This window comes from Gavia stellata, chromosome 7 (genome assembly GCF_030936135.1).
Source record: "Gavia stellata isolate bGavSte3 chromosome 7, bGavSte3.hap2, whole genome shotgun sequence".
In the NCBI taxonomy this organism is placed as follows: Eukaryota; Metazoa; Chordata; class Aves; order Gaviiformes; family Gaviidae; genus Gavia; species Gavia stellata.
The window spans coordinates 4,103,651-4,127,560 of record NC_082600.1 but is presented as its reverse complement, the minus strand read 5'-3'; the positions used below and the strand labels follow the sequence as shown (position 1 = coordinate 4,127,560).

Below are 23,910 nucleotides of genomic sequence, written 5' to 3'. Positions count from 1 at the left end.
ATCTATACGTGTCTATACGTGTGTGTGTGCGCGCAAAGCCGTGCACCACGGTGTCTGGCACGAGTAACAGCCAGGCCGAGCCGCCTCAGGAGCCCCCCGCGGCTCCTCTCCTCAGTGGTCGCGCCAGGGTTTCCTGTCAGGCGGCTGCCCCGGGTTAGGCCGTGCGGGAGCTTTGAAGGTGTCAAGGAAAAAGGCAAGTCACTAGACTGCAGCCGAATTATAAATTCCATTAACTGAATTAGCAAGGATTTGTTTTCAGCGCTGACTGGTAGTAGGTTATGGATTAAGGAGCGGCCATGGCCTGTGGGTGCGGAACCCGGGCGTGTCTCTTGCGCAGCCAGAGCCAGGACAAAAGGCCCCTGGGCCTGGGAGGAAAGGGGGGACGAGCGTGGGCCGCAGCAGGCTAGGGGCAGCTGCCTGCGCTGCTGCACTACGTGCCATCGCCCTCCTGCTCAGAGGGAGGGTGCCCCATTACCGGCACCTACCCCGGAGCAGGGCCAGCTGCCACCCCTGGCGCTGTGCGGGCTGGGGAACACCCAGGACACTGCCAGGAGAAGACCAGCCCCGGCCACGTCTCTCCTTCGGGACACCGGGCTGCTTTCTGTGTTGCCACAGGAGGCAGAGCTCGGGCCGGCGCCCACACAGCAGTGCCAGGCCGCTGCAGAGAGCCCCTGGTTCTTGCCGATGGTCAGGGGCACCTTTGGGGAGCTGGGCCCCGACCGCGGGCTGGCTTTCCCCCATCTCCTGGCAGGGCCACCCCGTCCCGGCACGAGTGAGTCACCGCGGCCGAGAAGTTGGGGAGCTTCCCTGGGCCACCTCCCCGCTGCCCGGCGAGGACCCAGACGCCCTTCCGCAGCGGGCAGCCCCGCGGGCCGGGCCGGGCTGGGCTGCGTGCGGCCCGGCGCGTAGCCGCCGGCGGCCGCGCCCCCGGCGAGGGGCGGTGCGCGACGCGGCGCGGCTTCTTCAGCCGGCGGTGGCGGCGCTGGTGTGGTGAGATGGCGGCGGGCAGCGGGTTGCTGCTGCGGGCGCTGGGACTCGCCGTCCTGCTACTGCCGGTGGTGTCCCGCGGGCCGCCCGGCGCGGCGGAGCGACGCTGCTTCTGCCAGGTGGGCTCTGCCGGGCGGCGGCTCCCTCTCTGCGTGGGGCTGGGGTTCCTGCCCTCGGGGCGGGCGTAGGGGGTGCGGACCCTCCTGTGAGCACCGCAGGGTGCCTCAGTGTCTCGACTCCTCTCCGAGCATCGGAAAGCCGGCTGGGAGGTGCCTAGAGCAAAGGGACTCAGAGGGTGACTTCTGCCTGCTGAGCAGCCCCGTGCACTCTTCCTTGCGTTCTTAACTGTGTTCTCTCCCTGCCCCTAGCAGGAAAGGTAAGTGTTTTAGCTAGGGGAACCGTTCTTCCCTAACCACCCAGGTGCCTCTTGGAGATGTTTCAGGGATGTGTGTTACTATAATGTCTGCGAGCTGCCTCATCCCCTCTCCTGTAGGTCTGTGTTGCTTTTCCTCCCAACTCTGCTCTCCAGGAGAGAGCGTGGCTGCCGTAGGCACCTGCTACCCTACCCTGCCATGGCCGGGGTGAGCTGGGCTGCTCTGCTTGTTAAAGCTTTTCCAGGGTTAATTCCCCTTGTTGATGTGCCAGGTGTGTTACCATCTGGCCCGGTGTACCTTCTGTTCATGTACAATAATGAGAGAACTGGGTTATAGTCAACCAAGAGATGAGACCAAGCAGCTGGGTTTGGGGGAGTGGTTGTTACGCAGATTCCTTTTGACTTAAGTTTGCACAAGCACACTTGCAAGATCAAGGAGTGAAGATGGTACAATGTATTTAGTGCTTTATTTTTGTTGCCTTTTTTCAAAGGAAGCTATTGTAAAGTCTACTTTTGCTGTGTTAAAATTCTAGTGCTTAAATGTGAGTCAGAAATTGAGAGTGGAGACAGAAAATAAATGCAGTTGTGCACTTGGCTTTGCCTTCTGGGTGGCTCTTGATGCTTCAGTTTCATGTGGAAATAGTAAATACAAGCTATGCTGATGAAGAATGGAAAAGCATGCATTTTGATTCTATATCTCTATAGGGTTTTTGCTTGTATGCTTCCTGCTCAGCAGTGAAGTTTGTCACTTAAGGATTGAAGTCCGAGTCAGGAGTGTGGTATGGGATAAGAAGCCCGAAGCACTAAATGAAGTGGCGTTCTGGCATAGTGATGGCTTGCAGGCTTTCTTGTTTATGGAGTTGCGTATGCTTTGGTTTAGTTTTCAATACAAGTGCTCAGGTTCAAGATTTCTCCAGACTTTATTGCCTTTGGGAAAGCGTGTTATGTAGGGCAGCATTTTTCAGCCTTGCTCACCACTTAACCTTTCAAAAACACACCCCAGGGCTGCCTCATCTTTTTGTAAAAAATAATCTGCTGATCATCTTGTGCAGAACTGGTCTGGTGGTTTTTATTTACCACCAAATAAAATATAGGGCAAGCCTTAAATGGCATGTTTTACCCTCCTTTGTTTATGTACTTGAAGCCCTGGGTATAGCTTTTGGTTTCCTCCTGTGAACCATCTCTTGCTGTCTCATGGGCTTGTCAGATTAAGAAACCTTGACGTAGGGTGAATGGAAGAGCTTTAACTTCTCCATCAGCCCGTGTTGGGACAGTTGACAAGCACCGCTTTTGAGGGTGCTTGCTCTAGCAATATTTCAAGCGCTGACTTAAGCGGGCCGTAATTCTGGAATGGGTGTTGCGCTCTTGTCTGTCTACACTACTAAGAACAACGCCTCGCCAGCTTTTTTTTGACTGTTACTTCAGCTCATCATTTACTTAGAGAGGTTGCTAACCAGTCCTGAAACTTTTATAAGAAACGTCCATCTGTTACTAAAAATGCTTAAGTTTCACATACTGTTTCTGCTTTCCAATCTGTCTTATTAGCACTGAGTAACACTTCAATATCGGAGTTCCCTCGAACTTTACAGCCAGCTCATCCCCCACCCAGGTATTCCTGTTTGCATTAATGCTTTAGTCAGCCATGAATCAATTCTCCATATTCCTAGTAATTATTGCTCATTTGCCGTTTACAGACTGATGTAGCAGCATTAAGCTGATGTGCTGCGGGTGTTCGGCAGACTGGGATTTTGACTAAGCTTCCGTCCTGACAGAGGGCTGGTTTCCTTCAGGTGGTGTTTCTGTGGCCAGTATGCTGTCATTAGGGGTGAGTCTGGGCACTGAGAGCTACCTTGTTTCCTGAACAGACTTTCAAGCCACTCTTGCATTCTTGTTAAATTGTTGTTCACTCAACAGCCTTCAGGGCAGGAATTCATATCTAGCACCGTTCCCTGATCTCTGGAGGCTGGCTCAGGAGGGAGCATCCAAGTGCAGAGCAGCTGCAGATCCTTCTTTGCCAGCAGGTGCTTGGAGGTGCCATCTGACAGCACTTTAGCCTATGCTGTTTAACCCCATCCTGAGGCTCCCATGTGAGGTTTGCTTCTGTGTGAGCTCCAGAAGCCCCAGTCCTTGTTTTCTGGGCAAAAGATGGGGGAGAAAGCACGTGGGCTGGCATACACTGCTTCCAGGGCAGGTGCTGGGCCTGACTGGCCTCACCTGGCTGCCAGCTACTTGCTCCAAGTGCGCTGGTGAGGATGAAAGGCAGACCTAGCTGCACTGAGTGCCACAGGCAGGCGGAGCCATAAATCACTTGTGCAGGGCGACTGCAAGGAAGCTTCTGCTGGGACAGCAGGGAAAGCATCTGCTTGCCATCAGCGTGGGACTGGTGTGGCTTGTCTAGAAGAGCAGGCAGCTGCCAGCAAAATTGGAGTTGCTTTTAGCCTGTACCTCATCCACTGTGGTATTCCCTTACCTGTGCCCTATTGTAGCTGCAAGTGGGAGATGCAGAAAAGAGTTGCCTTCTTTCCTGCCCAGCTGTGCAGTCAGTATGGGTCTGGGACGGAGCCCATAGCAAGAGAAGAAAGCCCTAAATCTGCTGCCCAGGGGACATTTCTGTGACACTGGGGGAAGCAAAAAGAGGTGGGGAGAGACAGACCAGCAGTGTAGGGGAGAGCAGACTGCCAGGAGCCTGGGATGGAGGTAAAGGAAGATAAAGCAAAGGCCAAACCCAAGGATTATGCAGAGTCCACGTGTGGTGGTGTTTCAGCCTGTGTTACGCACACAAGGCAGGTGCATTGGTGTTAAGGGATTGAGAGTGGCTATTGTGGAGGGCCAGCGGAACACCTTCCTCGGTGCTTACTCAGCAGCTGGAGCCGCTTGTGTCACATCTGTCCCGGCGGCTCTGTTGCATCTCTTCCCACTGGGTGAAGCCAGCCCTGCCCATCGGTCCCATGCCAGGCTCTCACACCTCTCCTGGGTGGAGTGCAAGCCATTGCTGCTGCTTGGCTCAGTGATTCACAGATGCCGGCAAGCACATGGGACATGTTTGGGACTGGATTAATTTATGTTTCATCTTAAACAACTGTTCTAATTATTACGGGCTGAAGATGTAGAGAAATATTTTTGGAGAGGTGGGGGGGAAAGTGTTTTAAGGCACCACCCACTGCAGGGCATGTCTGACACATGCTGTAGCTCAGCTGCTCTGACAGTAGGAATTGAAGTCCAAAACAAAAGAGCCTCTGGCTGCATACAGGGCTGAAAGAAACAGGTTCTGGGGTGGCAGGTGGTCACGGAGCAAGAGGGAACTTCTGGGATGAAGACCATGCCCTGCCCAGTGGTCTGACGCTGCCCACTTCCCTGCGTCTTAAAGCAGGTCAGTGCTATTTGGTGGTAGCATCACTGGGGCTTTTGTCTTGGTCTCTGAGGAGACTTGGCTCTTGATGCTGTCTTCTGTACCCCTTTGCCTGTGAACTTTGGTAGGTTGGGCACATACAGTCAGCGTCACCAGGCCTGGCTGAGCTTTTTTTCTGAGCAGCCTGGTGGCTTAGGTGGCAGAGGAGGAAGGTAAGCAGGCCAGCCATACCTCATTGGCCATGTGCAGGCTAGGGAAATTGCCTGTTTCTGCACAGTCTGACTGAAATCCTTGGAGGAAGGAGGAGTTTTCCCTCTGACTTGAGCAGAGCTTGAGTTTTCCCTAGTGCTTCCCCTTTGCCTGTGCTGCCCCCGCAGGCATGTTCTTGGGGGCATTGTGGCTGATCTTCCCGCCAGTGGTCTTCGAAACTGAGCAGCAGATATTTGGAAATCTCCAAAGCATGACCCCCATCTACTCCTGAGTATTGTGGGAGCATCTGCAGTGCTTCACCCTGGATTATTTTCAGGATGATGTTATGCCAGATTGGTTCTGGCTTGAATTGGTCGCTAGACGTAGCAAAGACAGGCCTGGCACAAATGGTGCATGCTGTTTCAGTTGAGGGTTGGCTGGGTGCTCCAATGTTAGCTCTTACAGGGGTGTCATTCCCTTGGAGTGATGTGTTTGTCTAGCGTGGGTACAGAGAGCAGCTGAAGATTATCCACAAATCTTTTTGTAGGCCACTTCTAGACCCAATCTCTGAGCTACCTGCCTCAAAGGATGCCAAATTTCCAGGAAATAAAAAATGTGCTTGGTTGGTTTTTTGTTGTGGTTTGTTTGTTGTTGGTTTTGTTTTGTTGGTTTTTTTTTTTTAATTTTGAAACAGCTTTAAATTGAGTAACTGGATTGGCAAATTCCTGCTGTTTTTTACAGGGGTGATTCAGGCTAGTGGAAAGCTTAATTGCTATGCTGTTAATCTTCATTACCATGCAAAATGCATGACAGAGTACGCTACATGTGTGAGGATGAGGCGGTGGGCTTCAGTGTGAACACAAGAAATAGAAGTGAGCCTCCAAATAAGGTGTCTTAACAAAAACTATTTGCTCAAGTGGAGTAGGGCATTCTGACACGCTCTCATAGATTTCCCTTCGCTCCCCCTTAGATCTGTGTGGCTGAGTCCAAAATATTGAAGCCCTTTGGAAAAAAAGCTGTTTCCAAAATACTAATTCCTGCTATGGAGCAGTCCGGATCTAGAGCCTGGGTTTGTTCCCCCTCTGTCTGGGGTGGCAGGAGGAAACTTGCATTTGCCTTTGAGGTGCTCTATGCTGAATCCAGGCTATTTTTCTCCCCCCCTTCCCCATTTCGTGTGACTGTGTGCTCTGAGGGCAAGTGCTCCATTTCTGCCTTCCTTCTTGGAAGGAGGGCAGGGAGCTTTGTTTTCTCAGTAGTAATTATCATGGTTTTATTTAAGTTAATGTGTAGGTCTTAACTGAATTATCTGAGGGCTCTCCGGAAATGCATCAAGGCAGGTGTTTCTCACGTGGCTCCTTCTTTTCTCTCTGTACATAATGATATATGTTTGCCCTTATTGTGAAGTCTGGAGTAGCCCCTTTGCTTTGGATTCAGGGAGGCTTTTTCTTGAGGCTTGCAGGATTTTATTCCCTTTCCTAGCTCTGACCGCTGAGAGGCCTGAGGTCATCTGCTGTCTTTCCTGCAAGAGGGCTGGTATCTGCTTCTGTTTGCTGTCCCACAGTGTTCAGCAACCCTTAGGCTGGTTGAGTGCTTTAGAAGTAAGAGAAGTGGATCCCCTTAAATACAATCCAGTGCCGCCTTAGGTCTTGTGCATCCCCCATCTGCTTGTTTGTTCCCGGCCTCCCCTGGGGAGCTTTTATGCCACTGCTCGGCAGTCGCGCTTCACAGGAGCTGCCCTTGCCGACGTTTCTAGGCTTAGAAGTGGCAAGAGGGTTTCTTATCACGAACTGCAGCAAATGTCCCATTCTTTGCTTCATAAATCAACAATATTGATTTAAAACAACTGCCTGGTCTTAACCCCCTGAATTTATCTGATACTGGGGAATGGCAGCTTGCCATATGTTGTGTTGCTATGTCAACATCCAGGAAAAATCCCTGGCGTGCTGTTGAGAGTGAATGAGTAGTAATACTTGATTTTGGCCAGGGTGATTTCCCCAAGTACTCGTCAGGGGGTGTGGGGGAAGCAAAACTACTGTGTTGTGCAACTTTGTCATCCGGACAGTAATCTACGTGTCAGAAAGCCATAGCTGAACTTGTGCTACTTTTTATTTTCTTCAGAGCTTGCACACAGCTTGTTGAGTTGTTCAGGATGATGCAAGAAGTATTGGCTTTCTACATCAGACTTAGAACAAATCTTTTCTTGCCAAATGGCTCTCTGAGGCGAGGAGAGGAACTGTTGCAGTTGCTGTGGTTCTGATTAAATCAAACAAATGGCTGCAGCGCAGTTGTTTAACAACAAGGACTTTCTCCGAATGCTGTAATCTTTGGTGACATTATTGTTGCCTAACTGGTCCCGTATGCAAATGCCAGCTCTCCCCTGTATGCCATCCTGCCAGGAGTGACATGCCGAGGCATTCTCTCAAACAGGAACCTGAGCTGGCAGTGTGTATGGCTCACAGCTGTTACAGCAGCCGATATCCAGGGTCCTGCTGGATTTGGCTCTGACGGAAGCATCTGTGATCTGTATAACTGTGTCTGATGTGTGGACAAGGGCTGTATGGTTTGTGTGTGTGTGACACGCTCTAGTTGAATGTGTCTGTCATCTCTGCTTTTTAAAGAGATGGAAGTGTTCGTCTGATGCCTATTACTCAGACATCAGCAAACTCTCATATATCAATGTGTGTTAGAGGAAAAGTGTTCCCAAATAAAACTGCGTGTCCCCAAGCAACAACTACAGGACGCATCCTAAAGGATGCTTGAAAAGAAGTTCTCTGCCAATTCAGTACGGTCTGGTTTAATGTTTAATTCTGGTTAAACTTAATTAGTTGACTCACTGGTAAATGGAAAGAAAATTGTTTTATTGTTTGCAGTGTTAAAAAGTACTGGTCAAGTTGTTCATATTTGCTTTCATATTTCTCATCCAACAGGTTACTGGTCATTTAGATGACTGCACCTGTGATGTAGAAACCATTGATGCCTTCAACAACTACAAGCTTTTTCCTAGACTGAATGAACTTCTGGAAAGTGACTATTTTAGATACTACAAGGTAATTTTCTCATGCAAGAATTGTATTATTGCATTAATTTTGTATGCTGCTACTTTTTTTTTTAATAATCTTCCCTGAAGTTATTGCTGGTCTTTTTAAAATCAGGTACCCCCATTTTAATACTGATTTTTAACAATGCAGGCAGTAAGCGTTACTCTTCTATGGTCGGGAGAATCTTAATGTGATACAACATGCTTCTAAAATAAATTGCATGTTTTTAAAGATATAGAATAGTTCCAGTTGGAAGGGACCTACAGTGATGATCTAGCCCAACTGCCTGACCACTCAGGGCTGACCAAAAGTTAAAGCATATTATTAAAGGCTTTGTCCAACTGCCCCTCAAACAGTGACAGGCATGGGGCATCGACCACCTCTCCAGGAAGCCTGTTTCAGTGTTTGACCACCCTCTTGGTAAGGAAATATTTCCTAATTTCCTAACATTTTCTTATGCATTTTTCCCTCTTAAGAACTTAAGCTGTAGACCAATGAAATAAATTCTTTTGTTGAGCTAGGGCTCACAAATGTTGATGGCTCGGGATCCGCTTTGCATAATGAGAGTCCCCATCAACATGGAAAGCCCGGTTTAGTTACCAAACAATCTGGTGAATCGATGGCTGTTGCTGCCAGACCATCCTTATTAGGTGGATTCTGCTCCCATTCAGTGAGACTGCATGTATATGACTAAAAATGGGGTTTGTCTGGGTGTGCTTGGGTTATTTTACCTGCTACATATAGATACTGAACAGTGACTGTTGCCTGATTGTTTCTGCAGACAAGTATTTACTCTTCTGTAAGAACAGTTTTAAAAGTTCCCAACTTCACTGCACTGAAAACTAGAATGGGCCTATATATAAAATCACTGGGGTATTCCCTACCTACAGGTATCTCCCTGTCTCCCTGCTCCCCCTCTCTACTAAACCAACAAAGTCTTGTTAAATGTTAATTGTTTTGGAAGAATGATACTTGATACCAACTCACAGAAAAGAGAGACTAGGATTTGTTAAAGAAGTTAATGTCCTTTCCCCTTCCAGTTCTGGGATTTGTAACAGAAATACTAAGATTGGTCTGAATGAAGCATGAATGGAAATGTCTGTGTGAAAGCATCAGAAGAAACAGCAAAGCAAAGATTGGAAGGATAACCTGTACTGATAACAAGTTCCTGTCAAGCCCAGAAGGCTTGCACACCAACAAGTCCAGAACACAGATGACTTGACAGCAGAAGACCTGTGCTCTGGCCACAGAAGGATGGCAGCAAGGCTCCAGCACATCCTCCTCCTGCTCCTTTAACGGGGAGGGAGGTTCTAGTCCTAAGATGCCCCAAACAAGGAAACAAAAACAATGGGTAGCAAACTTCCCCCAAGATTCACGGGGAATGAAGTGAGCAATATTCCAAGGCCAAAGATTCCCCATAGTAACTGTTGGCTCCTAAAGGGTACAAGTCACCTGGCCAAAACCCACTTTGTCATGTCAACAGGAGCCTCAGGATGGGATTAGGAATTGGTAGCCTGTGTGTCCTGTCTTCTGTGTTACCACAAACAGTCCTGGCCAGGCTGCATGGGCACGCGCATCTCATATGAGAGACAAGTGAATGAATGTGATCAACTTTGAGATAAATAACGCCCTCTGTTTCCACTCTCGCTGCACTCAACCTTGCACTAAGTTTTATTATCTGAAGCCTTGCCTAAGGAGCTGAAGATGCGTGTTGGTAAACTGTGGTGTGGAAGGTTGGTTTGGTTGCATGGAGGAAATGTATAATAGGTTAATATGTTATTTGTAGGTAAACCTAAAGAAACCTTGTCCTTTTTGGAATGACAACAGTCACTGTGGAATAAGAGACTGTGCCGTAAAGCCCTGCCCATCTGTAAGTACTGAATCCATTCTTTTACCTCTTTTATATATTTTTGCAGACCAAGAGGGAGAAGCAGACAAATGACTTGCTTTTCTTGTTAATGTAGCTATAGCAAAACTGTGGCTCTGAAGGAGCTTTCTTAGGTGCGGTCATACTGGGACCCATGAGAATGGCCATTCACGGAGGGTCAGCTATTGAAAGCCTACCCTTTCTTTAAACTTCCAGAATTTAGCAATTTTGGCCTAAAATTTGTCCTGGTCCCTCTTCTATTTTTGGTATTGGTGAGATAGTTTTGGGGCAAACCCAGTGGTGTTACAAGCAGTGCCTCTTGCATTAACTGCCAGGATATTCACCCTGTTGGCCCATGAGCTACGCTGTGGTTTGCAGTTCTGGCTGATGAATTTGACCAGGCCCTTTCCAGCCCTCTCTTTACGTGAAATGCCTCTTTCCAAGTCTTCTATTTCCCTGTACAAGAGCAAACACTCTTGTCCCTGTATCCGGGACAAAAGTGTTTTGTTCACTGGGCTAAAAGAAAAGTAACTGCCTGAAAAGAAGGGGAAGAGAAAGCGAGTGAATCGGAAGTTGGTTGCTGGGTTGATAAGAGGTGGTGAAAATGCCACCCAGCCTGGCTTTGTGGGTTGGCAACCAGCAACAGACTGTCTTACACACCCATTCCTGGGTCTCTAGAGCAGTCGGTGTGTATGTTAATGGTGCGCAGGGGTATGCCATGCCGACGGTGCGATGAGCGCTCTCCACGGAAGAGGCCTCTTGACCCTACTCGTGTGCATTTTTCCAACTCGCTGGTTTATTTTCCTGTATGATATCAAGTATGCTGCAGCGAAGCAGGTGTCTGTACCTCTCACCTGCTAACTCTGTAATGACCTGATGTAGTGTAGCTGTTGGCTGAAAAAAAAAATCTAAGCTGATAGGACATCTTGAAACAATCTGGTACAGGTGTGTGTGTGTGGGCATCACTTGTTATATAAATTCTGATATCTATGTTAAATTAATTTGTCTTCTCAAATAAGTGTCCTTTGCTTCCCTAGTCTTCAAAAAGCACCTATTGTGGACTCAGAAAAAAAGAAAAATCATCCCATTTTCTCTCAATTAAAATAACCTTAAATTTTGTTTAAATACTTTTTTTCCTTAAAAAGGATATTTTGGTAATGATGATGACCAAAGAAGGAGTAATGTTACAGTTACGTTAGTATTAGCTAGAAGTTGTTCTTATTTTAAGAACTGACTGTGTCACTGCTGTTTTTAATTATTTTGATTTGTGTCTGTTTTCATTCTGAAAGCAATAAAAATAACTCTTTTCATTGCTTAATTTTTCTCTTCCTGTGCTACTTGCTGTCATAGTATTTGTTTCTGCAGTGTAGAAGTGGTTTCACTGCCTTCCTACTGATGGAAGTTGAGGAGAATTTAGGGCCCGATTGTCTTGTGCGTACTGCTCGGGTTGTGTGGGGCTGGCAAGCCTGACGTTACGCGATGGAGTGGGAGAAGGGCAGTTGTTGAATGACGTATATCAAGGGCTGGGAGATGCAATATCTGAAAAGAGGCGCCTGGGCTCCTGCCAGGAGCGCCGGCATCACTGGGAGACAGAATGCCAGACATCAGAGGAGCTGGAATTGCCTCTGGTCAGCACTGAAGTTTATATTGGCTTCCCCAACCTCAGGCTTGGGTAAGCAAAACATAACCTGACGTAGCACACATGGAAGGCTGCTGACCTTTTGAGGAGTCTTGCGAAAAATCAAAATAAAGCACCAAGAATATTGCTTAACCTTAGTCTGTGGAGGAGCCAGAAATTGGATGTGTTGTAAGCTAAGCTGAGCACTTTGATTACGTTCTAACTTCTAGAAACTGCGGTAACCTTCCTAATCTTTGAGAAAGATTAGACTGAAAGGCCACATCAGCCCCATAGGTAGCACATGCCCAATTTTTGTCTTTCAGGACGAAGTCCCTGATGGAATCAGATCTGGAAGTTACAAGGTAGGTGTGCCTGTGTGCACAAAATGACGCTGCTTATAGGACCAGGTTTGTGTCACTGTAGCTGATAAAAGCTGACTTAATCAGATGGGCAATGTTTGTCGGGATGTACTTCGTGGCTAAATTCTTACCCTCTTCAGGTGTTTGGCATGCTATAGAGCCTTTGAGGTGGCTGTCCTGAAGTCAGGTATTCCCCTCCACTAACGTAGAGCCATTTAGGAGACTTTTCCAAGAGCAGGTATCATCAGGCACAAAATGCTCCTATGGTAGTGCCAGAGGCTGCTGTGAGTCCTTCCACAGTCATCTCAATTGCATAAGCCTCTGAGTATCTCAGACATCCTGTGGAAATACAGGGTGGGATGAATCATAAAAGCATTTCTGATGCTTAAACCGGTTAGTGCATTAAAGGCAGAATTATAACAGCAGAAAAAGTGCTTTTTAATCCTCTTTCCCCACCCCTTTGCTTTTCAACCCAGTATTCGGAAGAAGCCAATGACCTTGCTGAAGAATGTGAAGAAGCCAAGAGACTTGGAGCTGTTGATGGCTCTTTGAGGTTTGACTTTTTTCCACAACCCTTACTCGTCTTGAAGGAAACGTAGTATGAGCGCTCTTTCTGATAGTCTTTTTCCACTTTCTTTGCAGCAAGGAGACCCAGCAGGCAGTGCTCCAGTGGACAAGGCACGATGACTCTTCAGACAGCTTCTGCGAAGCTGATGGTATAGGGATCTGCCCTCAGTATTTTGAAAATAATATGATGCAAATATTTCTGACAAAGCTTCACTGCTGGTCAGGGTCTTGCCGTGTTTAGCAAGTTTGCAGCTTGGATGGAGCATGCTCGGAGTTTGCTTTGCCATCAGTGGCCTTGTGCTCTGATAGCTCTGAAGGCCAGAGAGCTTTGCTCCGCTGCAGTGGGTTGATGTGGAGCAAATATTATGCACCTGCCTCTCTGGAGAGGGATGAGGGGGTCGCTCTGCTGGGAAAACTGTTCAGTATTCGAAGGGGTGGCTGGATCAGCTCTGGAAAATGTCATTTTTTTCTTCAGAAGTTTTTGTTACTGACCCAGCACTCTGCTTCGCAGACATCTATTCTCCTGACGCAGAGTATGTGGATTTACTCCTGAATCCTGAACGCTATACTGGCTACAAAGGACCAGATGCCTGGAAGATCTGGAACAGCATTTACGAAGAAAACTGCTTCAAGTAGGTGCTTTGGGAGACAGGTTCCACAAGCTTGCAGGCACTGATATTTTGCAGAGGGGCTGCATGTGCTTTAACTGCTCCATTAGTGCCCATCCTCCTGTCTTTGCTGCGAGGCCTGTGCAGGGTGAGCTCCTAGAGGAGCGGACTAGCTGTGTGGCTGCCCCGTGAGCCACCCTTGGCTCTTTTTTGGACCGCACCCTGCCCTGGTGCAGGCTCCCGATGCAAGCCCTGTGGCGTGGTGAGACAGCACTGTGGCAGGGGGTGTGCATCTCTTGTGCGATGCGGTCCTGGGCACACAGACTTTTCCTCCCTGGCCATTGCAGGCAGCTCTCTCCCCAGTCTGTGTCCCAATTTGAACTCTGCTGTGGGTACCCCTGGGGCTGATGCACAGTGCTGGTGGGCATTGGTCTGTAGTCTTGCCTGCTCTGATCTCTCTAGCAATTTCCTCCCTGTTTGTACTAGTGTATCATGTTGCACCAAGGCTGTGGGATAATGTCCACTAGCACCTGTGTAGACACTTGAGTTTTGCTGGCTGTTCTTTCTAAAGAAAGAAGGGGTGGGGGGGAAGAGAGAAAGCTGCATTTTGCTGTGCCCCTTTCCTGCCTCAGCAAAGCTAAAGCATAGAAGATCTAAGAACTTCTTAGGCTATTTGACTGCAGAGAAGTAACTACTTCAGCTGGGCTGTGTTTCTGCACAGCAAGGAGACAGTCACTTATTTACATATCTTATTTAAATGAATTTTTTTTTTCCTCTTAGGCCTCAGAATGTAAAAAGACCTTTGGCACCTGGTAGAGGTGAGTCATTTATTTATCTCACTAAGTGGTTTAGTAGTGTGCTGATCCTAGCTCCAGTAGCTCTCAGAGCTACTTCTACTGAATGAGAGACATGCTCTTGATCAAGTGTAGGATTTTATGTCTAACACAAGGGCACCTGGAAGTGTGGCTTTGTAGTATCCATCATGGAGAAAGGAAGTCTGATCCTCCACTCCTGGAAGAAGCATAAGCTTTGGAGGGACCAGGAGCAGGGCTGAACCCTGAGCTCTTCCTGGGTCCCTGGTTTCTGTACTTGGCAATGCCAAACCATCTGTGACGGACTGAAATAAGAACCTGGCTGGGATCCTCTGTGGAAACCATCCAGTAAGAGAAACTCTGCTCTAGAGGCTAAGACTAAGTGTGTAAATTAAAGTAGGGAACGGTTTTGGAAACATGTGAGCTGCTTGTCCAAGGCTGCTAAGAAACCCCATGTCTCCTGATGCCCCATCCTGCCCAGACATCTAGAACATCAACCTTGCTCCCCGTTTATTTGACCTGAACGCTGCTCCAGCAGTACCCTCTGGGGCCATCGCTTAACTTTTCCTAAACTGTGCAGGTGCTTTCCCCGCTCCTTTTACCCTTGTGCAAATGAGTGGCACTTCAGAAGCCATGTTGGTGAAGGACAGTGTCCTTTAAAATATCAGTGCTTCTTTTGACCACCTCTGTTTAGGGCAAGATTTGAATGAAATAACACAGTTATATTGAGGGGAGAGAGAAGGACTGCTATTTTGCAGATGAGGAAGCAAGAGGACACGAAAATAGAGCATCTGACCTGATACCTGCGAGAGTTGTTGCAAGTGACTAATAAGCTGCAGGAGACAGGGATGGGGTCCTTGAGTATCCTGTCAGAGGTCATACAGGAGATCTCTGGCAGAAGTAGACACCTGTGTCCCCTGTTTTCTGGTCTCCACTTCAACTGTGTGGTGGTTTTACTTCCTTTGCAAATACTGATCCCTCCTGCATTGGTCAGGTTATTCAGGAGCGTTGCTCATCTGGTGTGTTCACTGCTGCAATTTGAGATGATGTTTTCTCTGTTCAGAACATTTCTAAACCTCCCTGCAGAGGCTCATTCTCTTGTCAGAGCCAATTAACAGAGCAATCTTAATGCTTGTGCTTCGGAATTTAATTTTGGTCATGTGTAATTTTTATCTCCTCTTTTCTCTCCCTCCACCACTCGTGCTTTTTTCATCAGGAGATGACGGAGGTGAGTGGCATTCTGTTTGTTTTTACTGATAACAGAAAGAAATGCAGTGTCTTTATTGTGCTGTCACGAGCTGTACCGTAAGATAATGCACCTGGTTAGCAAAATCATTATTCAGGCAAAATCTGCATTTGTCTTGAAATTCTGCTGTGTTCAGGACCCTGTGGAGAGATCCCTCTGAGCTCCCTGTCCCTGAGGCCAGCCCATCCTTGGGGGGGGGGCCTTAAAAAGCACGAGCAGATTTTTAAGAGTATGAGTCCCATTTGAAGATCACGTCACTGAAGTGTTGTGAGCCTTCAGGAGGACTTGCATTGTGGTTTTTTCAGTGCCTGTGATTGCTGAGAAAGCAGCTCTCAGGCTGGAGCTTTGAGAAGACTCGTAGTCTCAACAGCCTCTGACAGCTGGTAAGAGCTGGGTGTCCAGCTCCCTTAGGCCCTGCAGAGCCCACATCTGGGAAGGGCTGTGCCCTGGAGCTCTTCACCCTCTGCAGCACTGGGCCTGTGTATATGCCATATCTTTTTGTCTCCAAATTATCTCCAAATCATTTTATGTTCTCCAGATTACTTCCGAGCATGTAGTGTGAAACACTGACTTGTGTGATTGTACACACTTGGTTGCACTGTGTGGGAGTTTTTTTGTTGGTTGGTTTGTTTTGTAAAAATACCCTTCTCCCCACCCTGGACAGAAGGGAAAAGCAATCCGTAATCCTTGTTTCCCCCTACGCTGTGCTGTTCTGCAGCGCTTCTGCCCTCCCCAGCCCTTGCTGAGATAGTTTAGTGGTGGACTTAGCAGTGTTAGGTTAATAGTTGGACTTGATGATCTTAAAGGTCTTTTCCAATCTAGATGATTCTGTGACCATGTGCCATGTTTAGCTGCTGCCACACTGTGTTATAGAAGCATCAGTCAGAAGAATGGGGAGGAAAACTATTTTCATGCTCTTCTAACACTCCTCTCCCTGCTTCTGCAAACTGGAGTGGGCAGAGGTCCTCTAGGGGCTGGCCACAGAGGTGGTTTCAGGGCTTCAGGCTTGGGCAGTACCCTCTCATCTGCGGCTGTTGCCCTCCGGTGCCACAGCAGGGAGGGTGCTGCCCTGTCTCATTTACCTATCATCCTGTTGTGCTCTGAAAGGTGTGGCCAAAGAAGCGGCCTAAAACATGACACAGTGTGTTAAAGCCCTCCTGCTGCTGTCTCAGACTGACGTGCTTGTTTTCCTTTTGTTTCCAGGGCATACGTTTTACAAGTGGCTGAAAGGTAATCCTTTTCCTAAACTTGGTTGCTCTTCCTGGGATGAATGCAAAATGGTCGGGGAGTGGGTGGGAGTTACTGGCCACGCTCAGGTGGGACTAGATTTCTGTCTGACAGCTAGGAGAGGAAAATTCAACATATGGGCACTGCAAAATACTGAAAGCATTTCTTCTCAGGTGTCTGTGTAGAGAAACGAGCTTTCTACAAACTCATTTCTGGTCTCCATGCAAGCATCAACATCCATTTGAGCGCCAGATACCTTTTACAAGGTAAATGCTACTTTCTGCCTTGGCTCTCCTGCGTCAGTCCTAAATTGACACTTCCGTGGCTCCACTAAGTGCTAGCTGAGCCCCTTCCAGCAGGTTTCAGGCATACTTCTGTGCTCTTCCCTTCCCTCCTTAGCACACAGGTTGTGTAACAGAATCAGGAATGCAGTTACCGCATGCCTTCAGGTCTGAAAATGGCTGGACTGTGCTCTGTACCGAGACTTCCAGCACGTATTCCTTCTATTCTTCCTCCAAGGTCATTTTGGAGTGGGTTTCTAACTGCATATCAAGGCTGTCCCTTCCTAGCCTGTCTTTATGACAGTCAGTTTAGCAATAATCTCACCTAGCCTGTGAAACGCTTGGCTGGGCTTTCCCGAGACCCTTGATCCACTTCCATGTGCCATTTCCATTTCCTTTGTCCATAAGTAGCTATCTGAAGAATCTAAATTTCAACCCTGGGGTTGAAAATCTAGGGTGAAGTCAAAACGTGATTTGTGTGTCTCGTGTGGCCAAGGGCTGTGGCACGTCGCTCCTGCCGCGTGGGATGTGGGTTCTGACTGACTTCCTGAAGGATTTAGTCATGGTCGTTTAGAGCGGTACCTGTGGACCAAGCCTACCACCTTTATTCTGCTAAAGCTTACAAAAATCAAGTACAGATTTACAGATAGCTGCTGGAATTTGCATAAGTAATTTAGATTTAACTAAGTAATTATATTAAGTCTCTACAGCCCACGTAGGCCTCACCCTGATGTGAGTTAGACTGCGTTAGAGTTGGGACATAGAATAACAGAGAAACATTAAAGGCAAGAGATGAGTTAGGAGTCTGCAGAGAGGATTAGGAAAATAAGGTCGGCTACAGACAGCCAAGTAAGCGTCTGCTTGGCTTGTGTAGAAAGGGATAGTTTCTGTCAGTGAAAGGCTACCGAGGATGCTCTCTGCTCCAAGAAGGTGTTCCTTGGCTCAGCTTGGATCCATGCAGGAACTCCCACCTGCAGGTGCCATGGTCACCTTGTAGAGAGCCTGTCTCAGCTCGGAGTTGGGATCCTTTCCTTCTGGGCTGGTTATCCATTGGTGATCCAGAAGATAAAGCTTCTCCCATTTTTTTTTTCATTTTTATATGTCAGCTTGATATGACCATGTTACATCTTCCACTGCATACTTTATATAGTCGTGATAGGATGAGCAAACAGAAATATTCTTTGTGAAACCTGTGGGCTTGGTAACGGAAAATAGAGGCCAGTCTCCTCCGATCCTGCTTTTGTTCTCTTGCATTTTTGCAATAGAAGGAATTCTTTTAAGATGTTCCTGAGTCTCCCAACCTCTGGTCGCAGTGCAATGTGATCAGGAGGCCTGTGCTGTCTGCCCCTGCAGACACTCAGACCAAAGCAGAGACCTCCTCCAAGGGCTGCAGTAAGGCGGTAGCTTTTGTGGGCAGGAGTGAAGGAACAAAGGGACCTTCACAGCCTGTCTGGTACTTCCGTCCAGCCCTCTTCACTTGCAGACAAACATTGAGCTATCACCAGCTTATCTAGAACTGCTCTCGGAAACAATCAGGTCAACTGACGAGAAATTCAACTGATTTAATTCCATTTTAAAATTGGCAACTTCTGTTTTTAGCTTTTGCCTGTAAGCCTGGGACGTGTTTTAAACCAGCTGACAAAGGTCTGCAGGAGTTCTGCATTTGTTGGGGTTTGAGTTTGGTTAAAAGCATGCCCCTCTTGAACAATTTGCGGTTAGTGAAAGGGCTGTGACTACTGTAAAGCTTGGATCTCCCTGGTCAGAGTTACATTTTGCCATTTAGCCAGGGACGGTGGGAGGAGGTGAACCAGAACCATACCCATCCGCCTCATGCCTTTGGTTTTTTGCTCTCTCAGATACGTGGTCAGAGAAGAAATGGGGTCCCAACGTTACAGAGTTCCAGCAGAGATTTGATGAAGTCATCACCAGAGGGGAAGGTCCCAGAAGACTCAAGAACCTGTATTTTCTCTACCTGATCGAGCTGCGGGCCCTATCCAAAGTGCTGCCGTTCTTTGAGCGCCCAAGTTTCCAGCTGTATACAGGGAATAAAAGTCACGACGCGGAGATGAAAAACCTACTGCTGGAAATTCTCCGTCTGGCCAAGTAATTTACATTCGGTCCCTGGGGAGAATGGCTCCTTCAACCCTGGCATCTCTGAGTGTGCTTAACCTTTCCCTTAAAGCGCCTAGAAAGGCAGGTTCTGGGTTTGTTCTTGTAGTGGGAGAGTGTGATTCGGGCAGTGGGGTAATATTGCTGCGAGTACGCTGGTATCTGTATTCAAATTGCAAAACAGGGTAATTAAGCCCACAGTTTAATAGTCTAGGCTGCCTTTTTGATTTAGCAGAATTGAATTTAATAACCACCTATGTGTCAGCCCTGAAATTGGCTACCTGTTTGACTCATCTGTGGAACACCAGTCCTGGCTTTGTGCTTTTGACTAGGAAAAAATCCTAAATGTGTTGGTAACAGAGGTTTGGGCTGTTGGACAGAGTTTGGAGTAAGAGGAATGGAAGATACCAGAACCAGATGGAAATGCCTGTCTCTTAGTGCGATCACTGTTTGAATTTATCTTGTTGTGCTGCCGTGCCTTCAGTGCTTACATCTGTTAGAAAACAGACTACAATTGTTTAGAAACCGTAGAGCAATTGCTGAAAATGTCTCCAAGGTGAGATGCAAGCTAAAATTGAAAGCCTCCAAGAGATTTAAGAAACAAGGAGCTTAAAATACATCTAGAGATGTCCAACGTCTAACACCTATCGGTTTCATTTGCGCAGCTAACCGGATACTTCTGTGGATCTGGGCTTCAAGCTGTGGAGGGATAAAACTCTTTTTATTCTATTGCAGGTCTTTCCCGCTCCATTTTGATGAAAACTCATTCTTTGCAGGGAATAAAAAGGAAGCTGCTAAACTAAAGGTAATTGCCCTTCCTTTTGGGGCAGTTACTGCCTAAAGGGTATTTTCAGACGTGTGTCTGGGGTAATACTAGATCTGAAAGGGGCCCTGGTATGCACGAGGTACGGGATCAGGTATTTCCAATTTATTTTGCTTTCTTGAATGGTTTGGCTGCTTGTGGGTAACTGCAGACTGTAGGGTGTGCCTTAAGGGGAGTGGGGGACTGCTGCTGAGGATCCCACTCCAGGAAGCATTTCCCTAACTCAGGCCCACTGAATTTAGCCTGAAGTCCAGAATTAATACATTATTGGATTGGGATTAATACATGGAAGAAGTCCAAATTAGTGCGTAACCACGATCAACTTGAATGTCTTTTTCCCCTAGGAGGAATTTAGGCTACACTTTAAGAATATTTCTAAGATAATGGACTGTGTTGGCTGCTTCAAATGTCGCCTGTGGGGGAAGTTGCAGGTAAGCTTTGTCAGCAGCTGGGGACGTGTCTGGAAGCACCTCATCTGATGGGACTCTGGCATGCAGATGCGGTTCTTAAATACCGGTCAGCTCCTGGATACAGATCAGGGCTGCTTGAGTCGTTTCCTAGCCCAGTCAGCCCGAAGCAGTGCGCTGAGCCCAGCTTGCTGGGCCTGGCAGCGGCTGCCTGTTGCCTTTGCAGTTGAAAACGGGGTTAGCCTGCTACAGCTGCTCCCCGAGAGAGGGGAGAGGGCGCAGAGCCTGTGGCAGGCGAGGCAGAGGGTGCTATAAAATGGGGGGGGTGTTCAGGGAGATCTGTGCTGAATTTTACATGTGGTCAAAGCTAGGCAGGAAGCCTCTGCGGGGTAGCTCTGCTATCGCAGTAATGCTAAATAAATAAAGCGTCCTGGCGCCGTTCTGCTCCCTTCTCTGAGCTGTTGCGTGAAGTGAAATCCAAGTCTTACTCTGTTAAGGTGATGTCAACAGAAATCCTTGTAAAGATGAAGGAGGGAAACAAAGTTAAACTTGTGAGTCAGGCCCTGGCTGTCTCCCTGCTATTAAATGATCTCGTTTGTCGTGTGCAGACGCAGGGCTTGGGTACAGCACTGAAGATCCTCTTTTCTGAAAACCTGATAGAAAAGATACCTGAAAGCGGCCCTTCCTATGGATTCCAGCTGACAAGACAAGAAATCGTTGCCTTATTTAATGCTTTTGGAAGGTTAGTTTGAGACTTTTTTTTCCTCTACTTTTACACAAGCTGCTGTGTTACATCCCATTAAAACTTAAACAGTCAGTTCTCATCAGCTCTCGCAGGAGCTGTTAACTCCTGCTTCGATCATACTGCCTCATAAAGAAGCTTTCAAATGTCAGCTGATGTTAATACAGAGTGCAACAGTTGGAACAATTTAAAACAACTTCTTTATACTCTACGTTTCTGTGAGGAATTCAAGGAAGCATTTGTATTAAGATACAAAGGATTTGGTGATCTTTAAGAAACGGTGTAACTCTGTCCTCAGAGCACGCTGTCCCCAGACAATGGTTGCTGTTCTTTTTCCATGCTCGCTTTAAAACTCCTTCAAGCTTCTCGCTTCCACCAATTTGTTCCCAGATCTGTTTGCAGTGGTTGCGTTTAACAGGAATCCATCGCTCCAGCCCTTGTGGAGAGCTGGACGAGGAGTTTTTGGCAGTGAAGGAGGGTGACGAGGCCCTTGGGAGAGAGAGGTGATTGCAAGATGCTCTAGTTATACGTGACCACTTAGTGGTGGTGACAGGCCTGGGGTTTCTGGCAAAAGGGTTTCTTTTTTTTTTTTTCCCCAAAGAATTCTTCAGGCGACGTTGCTGCCGATGCTCGAGCTCAGGGGTCTTGCTGTGTCTCACTGCTGACTGTGGTGTCAACGGCCAGTGATGGGAAGACCCTAATGTGCATCAGTCAAATCTGGAAAACCCCAAAATGCTCTTCCCCAGGGCTGTTGTGGTGCTCCTTAGGCCAGAGGCGCTGGCCCTCCTTCTGCCTTTCCCTTGCCGTGTCAACACGGCCTTTGGAAGCAGCACGCGGGAGACTTGGGGACCCTCTGATTAGCAGAGGAAGCTGAGGGCTGGCAGGCTGGGAGCCTTTTCCTTTTTTTCCTTTCCCCCTCTGCTGCCCAGCTGAAAGTTTCCCCTGGAAGTCCTCTGCTGGGTGAAGAGCCTGGGGTCAGGCAGCTCTTTCTCAGACTCCAACCTCGTGTCCCACCTACCTAGGATTAGAAGAGCCTTTTAAAACAGACCTCTGTCATTTGCTTGTTGGCAAGTGATTTGGGTTACTCAAAACCTCCTTAAAATGGCAGTTTGTCCTGGCTGGGAAGGGCGGACCTCTCCTTTACGGAAGAGGCGCTCGCGGGCTGTATCCTCAACATCCGATCTGCCATTTTTGCTGATGCTCTAGGGGCAAAGCGCATTCAGCCAGAAAACGAGTCAAAAATAAAAAAAACCCTTTCAGAAGAAACAAGCTTACATGGCAAGGGGACTCTGCAACCTGCCTGCACAGCTGGTAGTATTATGGTCTGTTTCTTGACCTCTAGTTAACGGGCTTGTCTGATCACTGCTGAGCTCTCCGTAACATCCTGTTCCACTCTGTTTCTCAGTGTTTGCTTTAAAGAGTCTGTGAAATTAGTTCTGGTTGTAACCAGAACCTAATTTAGCTGAAATCCTAAATTCTCTTTTCCTAAGAGCTGCTTGAAGCTTTCCTTACTCGCAGTCCCTTTCTCCTGAATTTTAGATAAGGGGAGATGCCTATGTTGTTCTCATGTTTCCCTTGTGCTTTCCTTACACACAGGATTTCAACAAGCGTTAGAGAACTGGAAAACTTCAAGAACATCTTACGAAATATGCGGTGAATTCACTGGAGAAAGAGAGACTTAGAACTTCACTGCTCAGCTGTTGCAGGTTCTCTAAAAATGGACAAATGCCACTGTTGCCTCACCCTCCCAACCACTGCATGGTGAAGACCACTGGCTGGACCTCCTCTTCCCAGTTGATTGTCTGTAACCTGCTGATCACAAATACTGTGTACAAGGGAAAAAAAAAAAGCTACTTTTTTTTGTATAAAAGCAGGGACTCTGTGTAAAGTTTATTTTATATATTGGAAGATCATTCTGAATAACTACTTTAAATATTGCTGTACTGTTGTGATGGGTTAGACCCCTTTCTTTGCCTTCAGACACTGGAGACACTGAATAAAATGTGGGGAAAAGTCTTTGTCTGCTCTGTGATTCCAACCAGCCCCTCATGCTGTCTCTGCACTAACTTTCTACTGCATAAAGAAGGTGCCATCCTCTTCCTCGTGAAGCCTTCTCAGGGCAAGAGCCTGTTTCTGATGGTCTCTGCTGTGCTAACCCTGCTGTGCTGACTGTGGGTTGTCAGCTCCAGTGATGGTATCCTTGTGGAGGACCAGGGGTGATGAACCAAGCACCAGTGTGCTGGAGGAGCCCTGCTGCTCGCCTTCTGGCCAGCCTTGTGCCTCCATTTTGGCTAGAGCTGGTGCCCTGCTGCTCCATGAGGAGTAAAAGCACATTCTAAAAGGTGGTGCTGGGCTTTGGCCTCCTGTGGGAAGGAGAGGGTGGGCACAGGCTCGGGCAAACACAGCCTTCTACCTGCTCTGCTGTCAGGGCTTTGCTATGAGCCCCACAAAGCTGCTCTGCTTCCTGATGGCACCCCCTTCATCTCCAGGTTTAGGAGGTACCTCTGCACACCCCCTGACAGGCCCTGGGGCAGCAGCTGCTGCCAGGACCTGAGCTACAGCCTCTCAGGCAGGGACCTGCCGGCTTTCTGCCCCTCCCAGCCTGCTATGGTGGGTTTGGCCTCTTGGGATCTGCTCAGCTCAGGCTGGCAGCCGGGCCAGGCTAAAAAGGGAAAGGACATACCCGCCACGGGGCTGTGGCTCCTCGGAGGTGGCGCAGAGCTGCTCAGTGCCCAAAGCCAACTTGAATTTTGCCGCTTCAAGGACAAGCAGCTGGGGAAGTAGGGCAGAGCTGCTGTGGCTAGAGCAGAGGTCAGCCACAGCCACCCATCTAGCTCGGCAAAGCAAGGGGCGAGACACCCCGTCCCGCTGCCAGACAGGTCCCACAGGGTGAGCGCCAGCCCTGATTACACCATCCACCTTCAGAACAGGGGCAAAGGACAGGCTCACGCATGGTCAGCGCTGCGAGACCCCACCACACCCCCAGCCCGGCCCCGTGCAGCCAGGGGGTGCGGCAGCCCCACAGCCATGCTGCTTTTCACCCCAGAGCCCCCCAAAACACACCGTGGGGGCAGGTGCTGCTGCGCAGGGAGATGCAGCCTGTGCTCCAGCCAAGCCACTGCTGTTTGCAGCGAGCTCAAGGCCACACAGATGATAAACCGGTGCAAGTAAATAAGGAAAGCACCGAGTTACCGGGCTGGCGTTTTCAGCTCCTCCGCAGCTCCGTGCCGCAGAGGAGGCTGGAGGGATGGCAGGTCCTGAGAAGGGGACAAAGCACAGCCCAGGCCCTGAAGCATCTCCCAACCTGC

At 48.3% G+C, this 23,910-nt stretch overlaps 2 protein-coding genes across 2 annotated transcripts in view; one reads left to right on the top strand and one right to left on the bottom strand.

The window, feature by feature from the left end:
• PSMC6 (proteasome 26S subunit, ATPase 6) overlaps nucleotides 1-23,910 on the bottom strand; it is a 364,454-nt gene that overhangs the window by 12,975 nt on the left and 327,569 nt on the right. The gene's annotated exons all lie outside the window — the stretch shown is intronic.
• Nucleotides 996-22,259, top strand: ERO1A (endoplasmic reticulum oxidoreductase 1 alpha). The gene is made up of 16 exons (XM_059819542.1): nucleotides 996-1,106; nucleotides 7,826-7,945; nucleotides 9,723-9,806; nucleotides 11,745-11,783; nucleotides 12,257-12,333; nucleotides 12,423-12,496; nucleotides 12,859-12,979; nucleotides 13,736-13,773; nucleotides 14,984-14,995; nucleotides 16,217-16,243; nucleotides 16,414-16,506; nucleotides 18,378-18,624; nucleotides 19,366-19,435; nucleotides 19,798-19,884; nucleotides 20,469-20,602; nucleotides 22,199-22,259. The coding sequence occupies exons 1-16, from the start codon at nucleotides 996-998 to the stop codon at nucleotides 22,257-22,259; spliced, it is 1,395 nt and encodes a 464-aa protein (XP_059675525.1).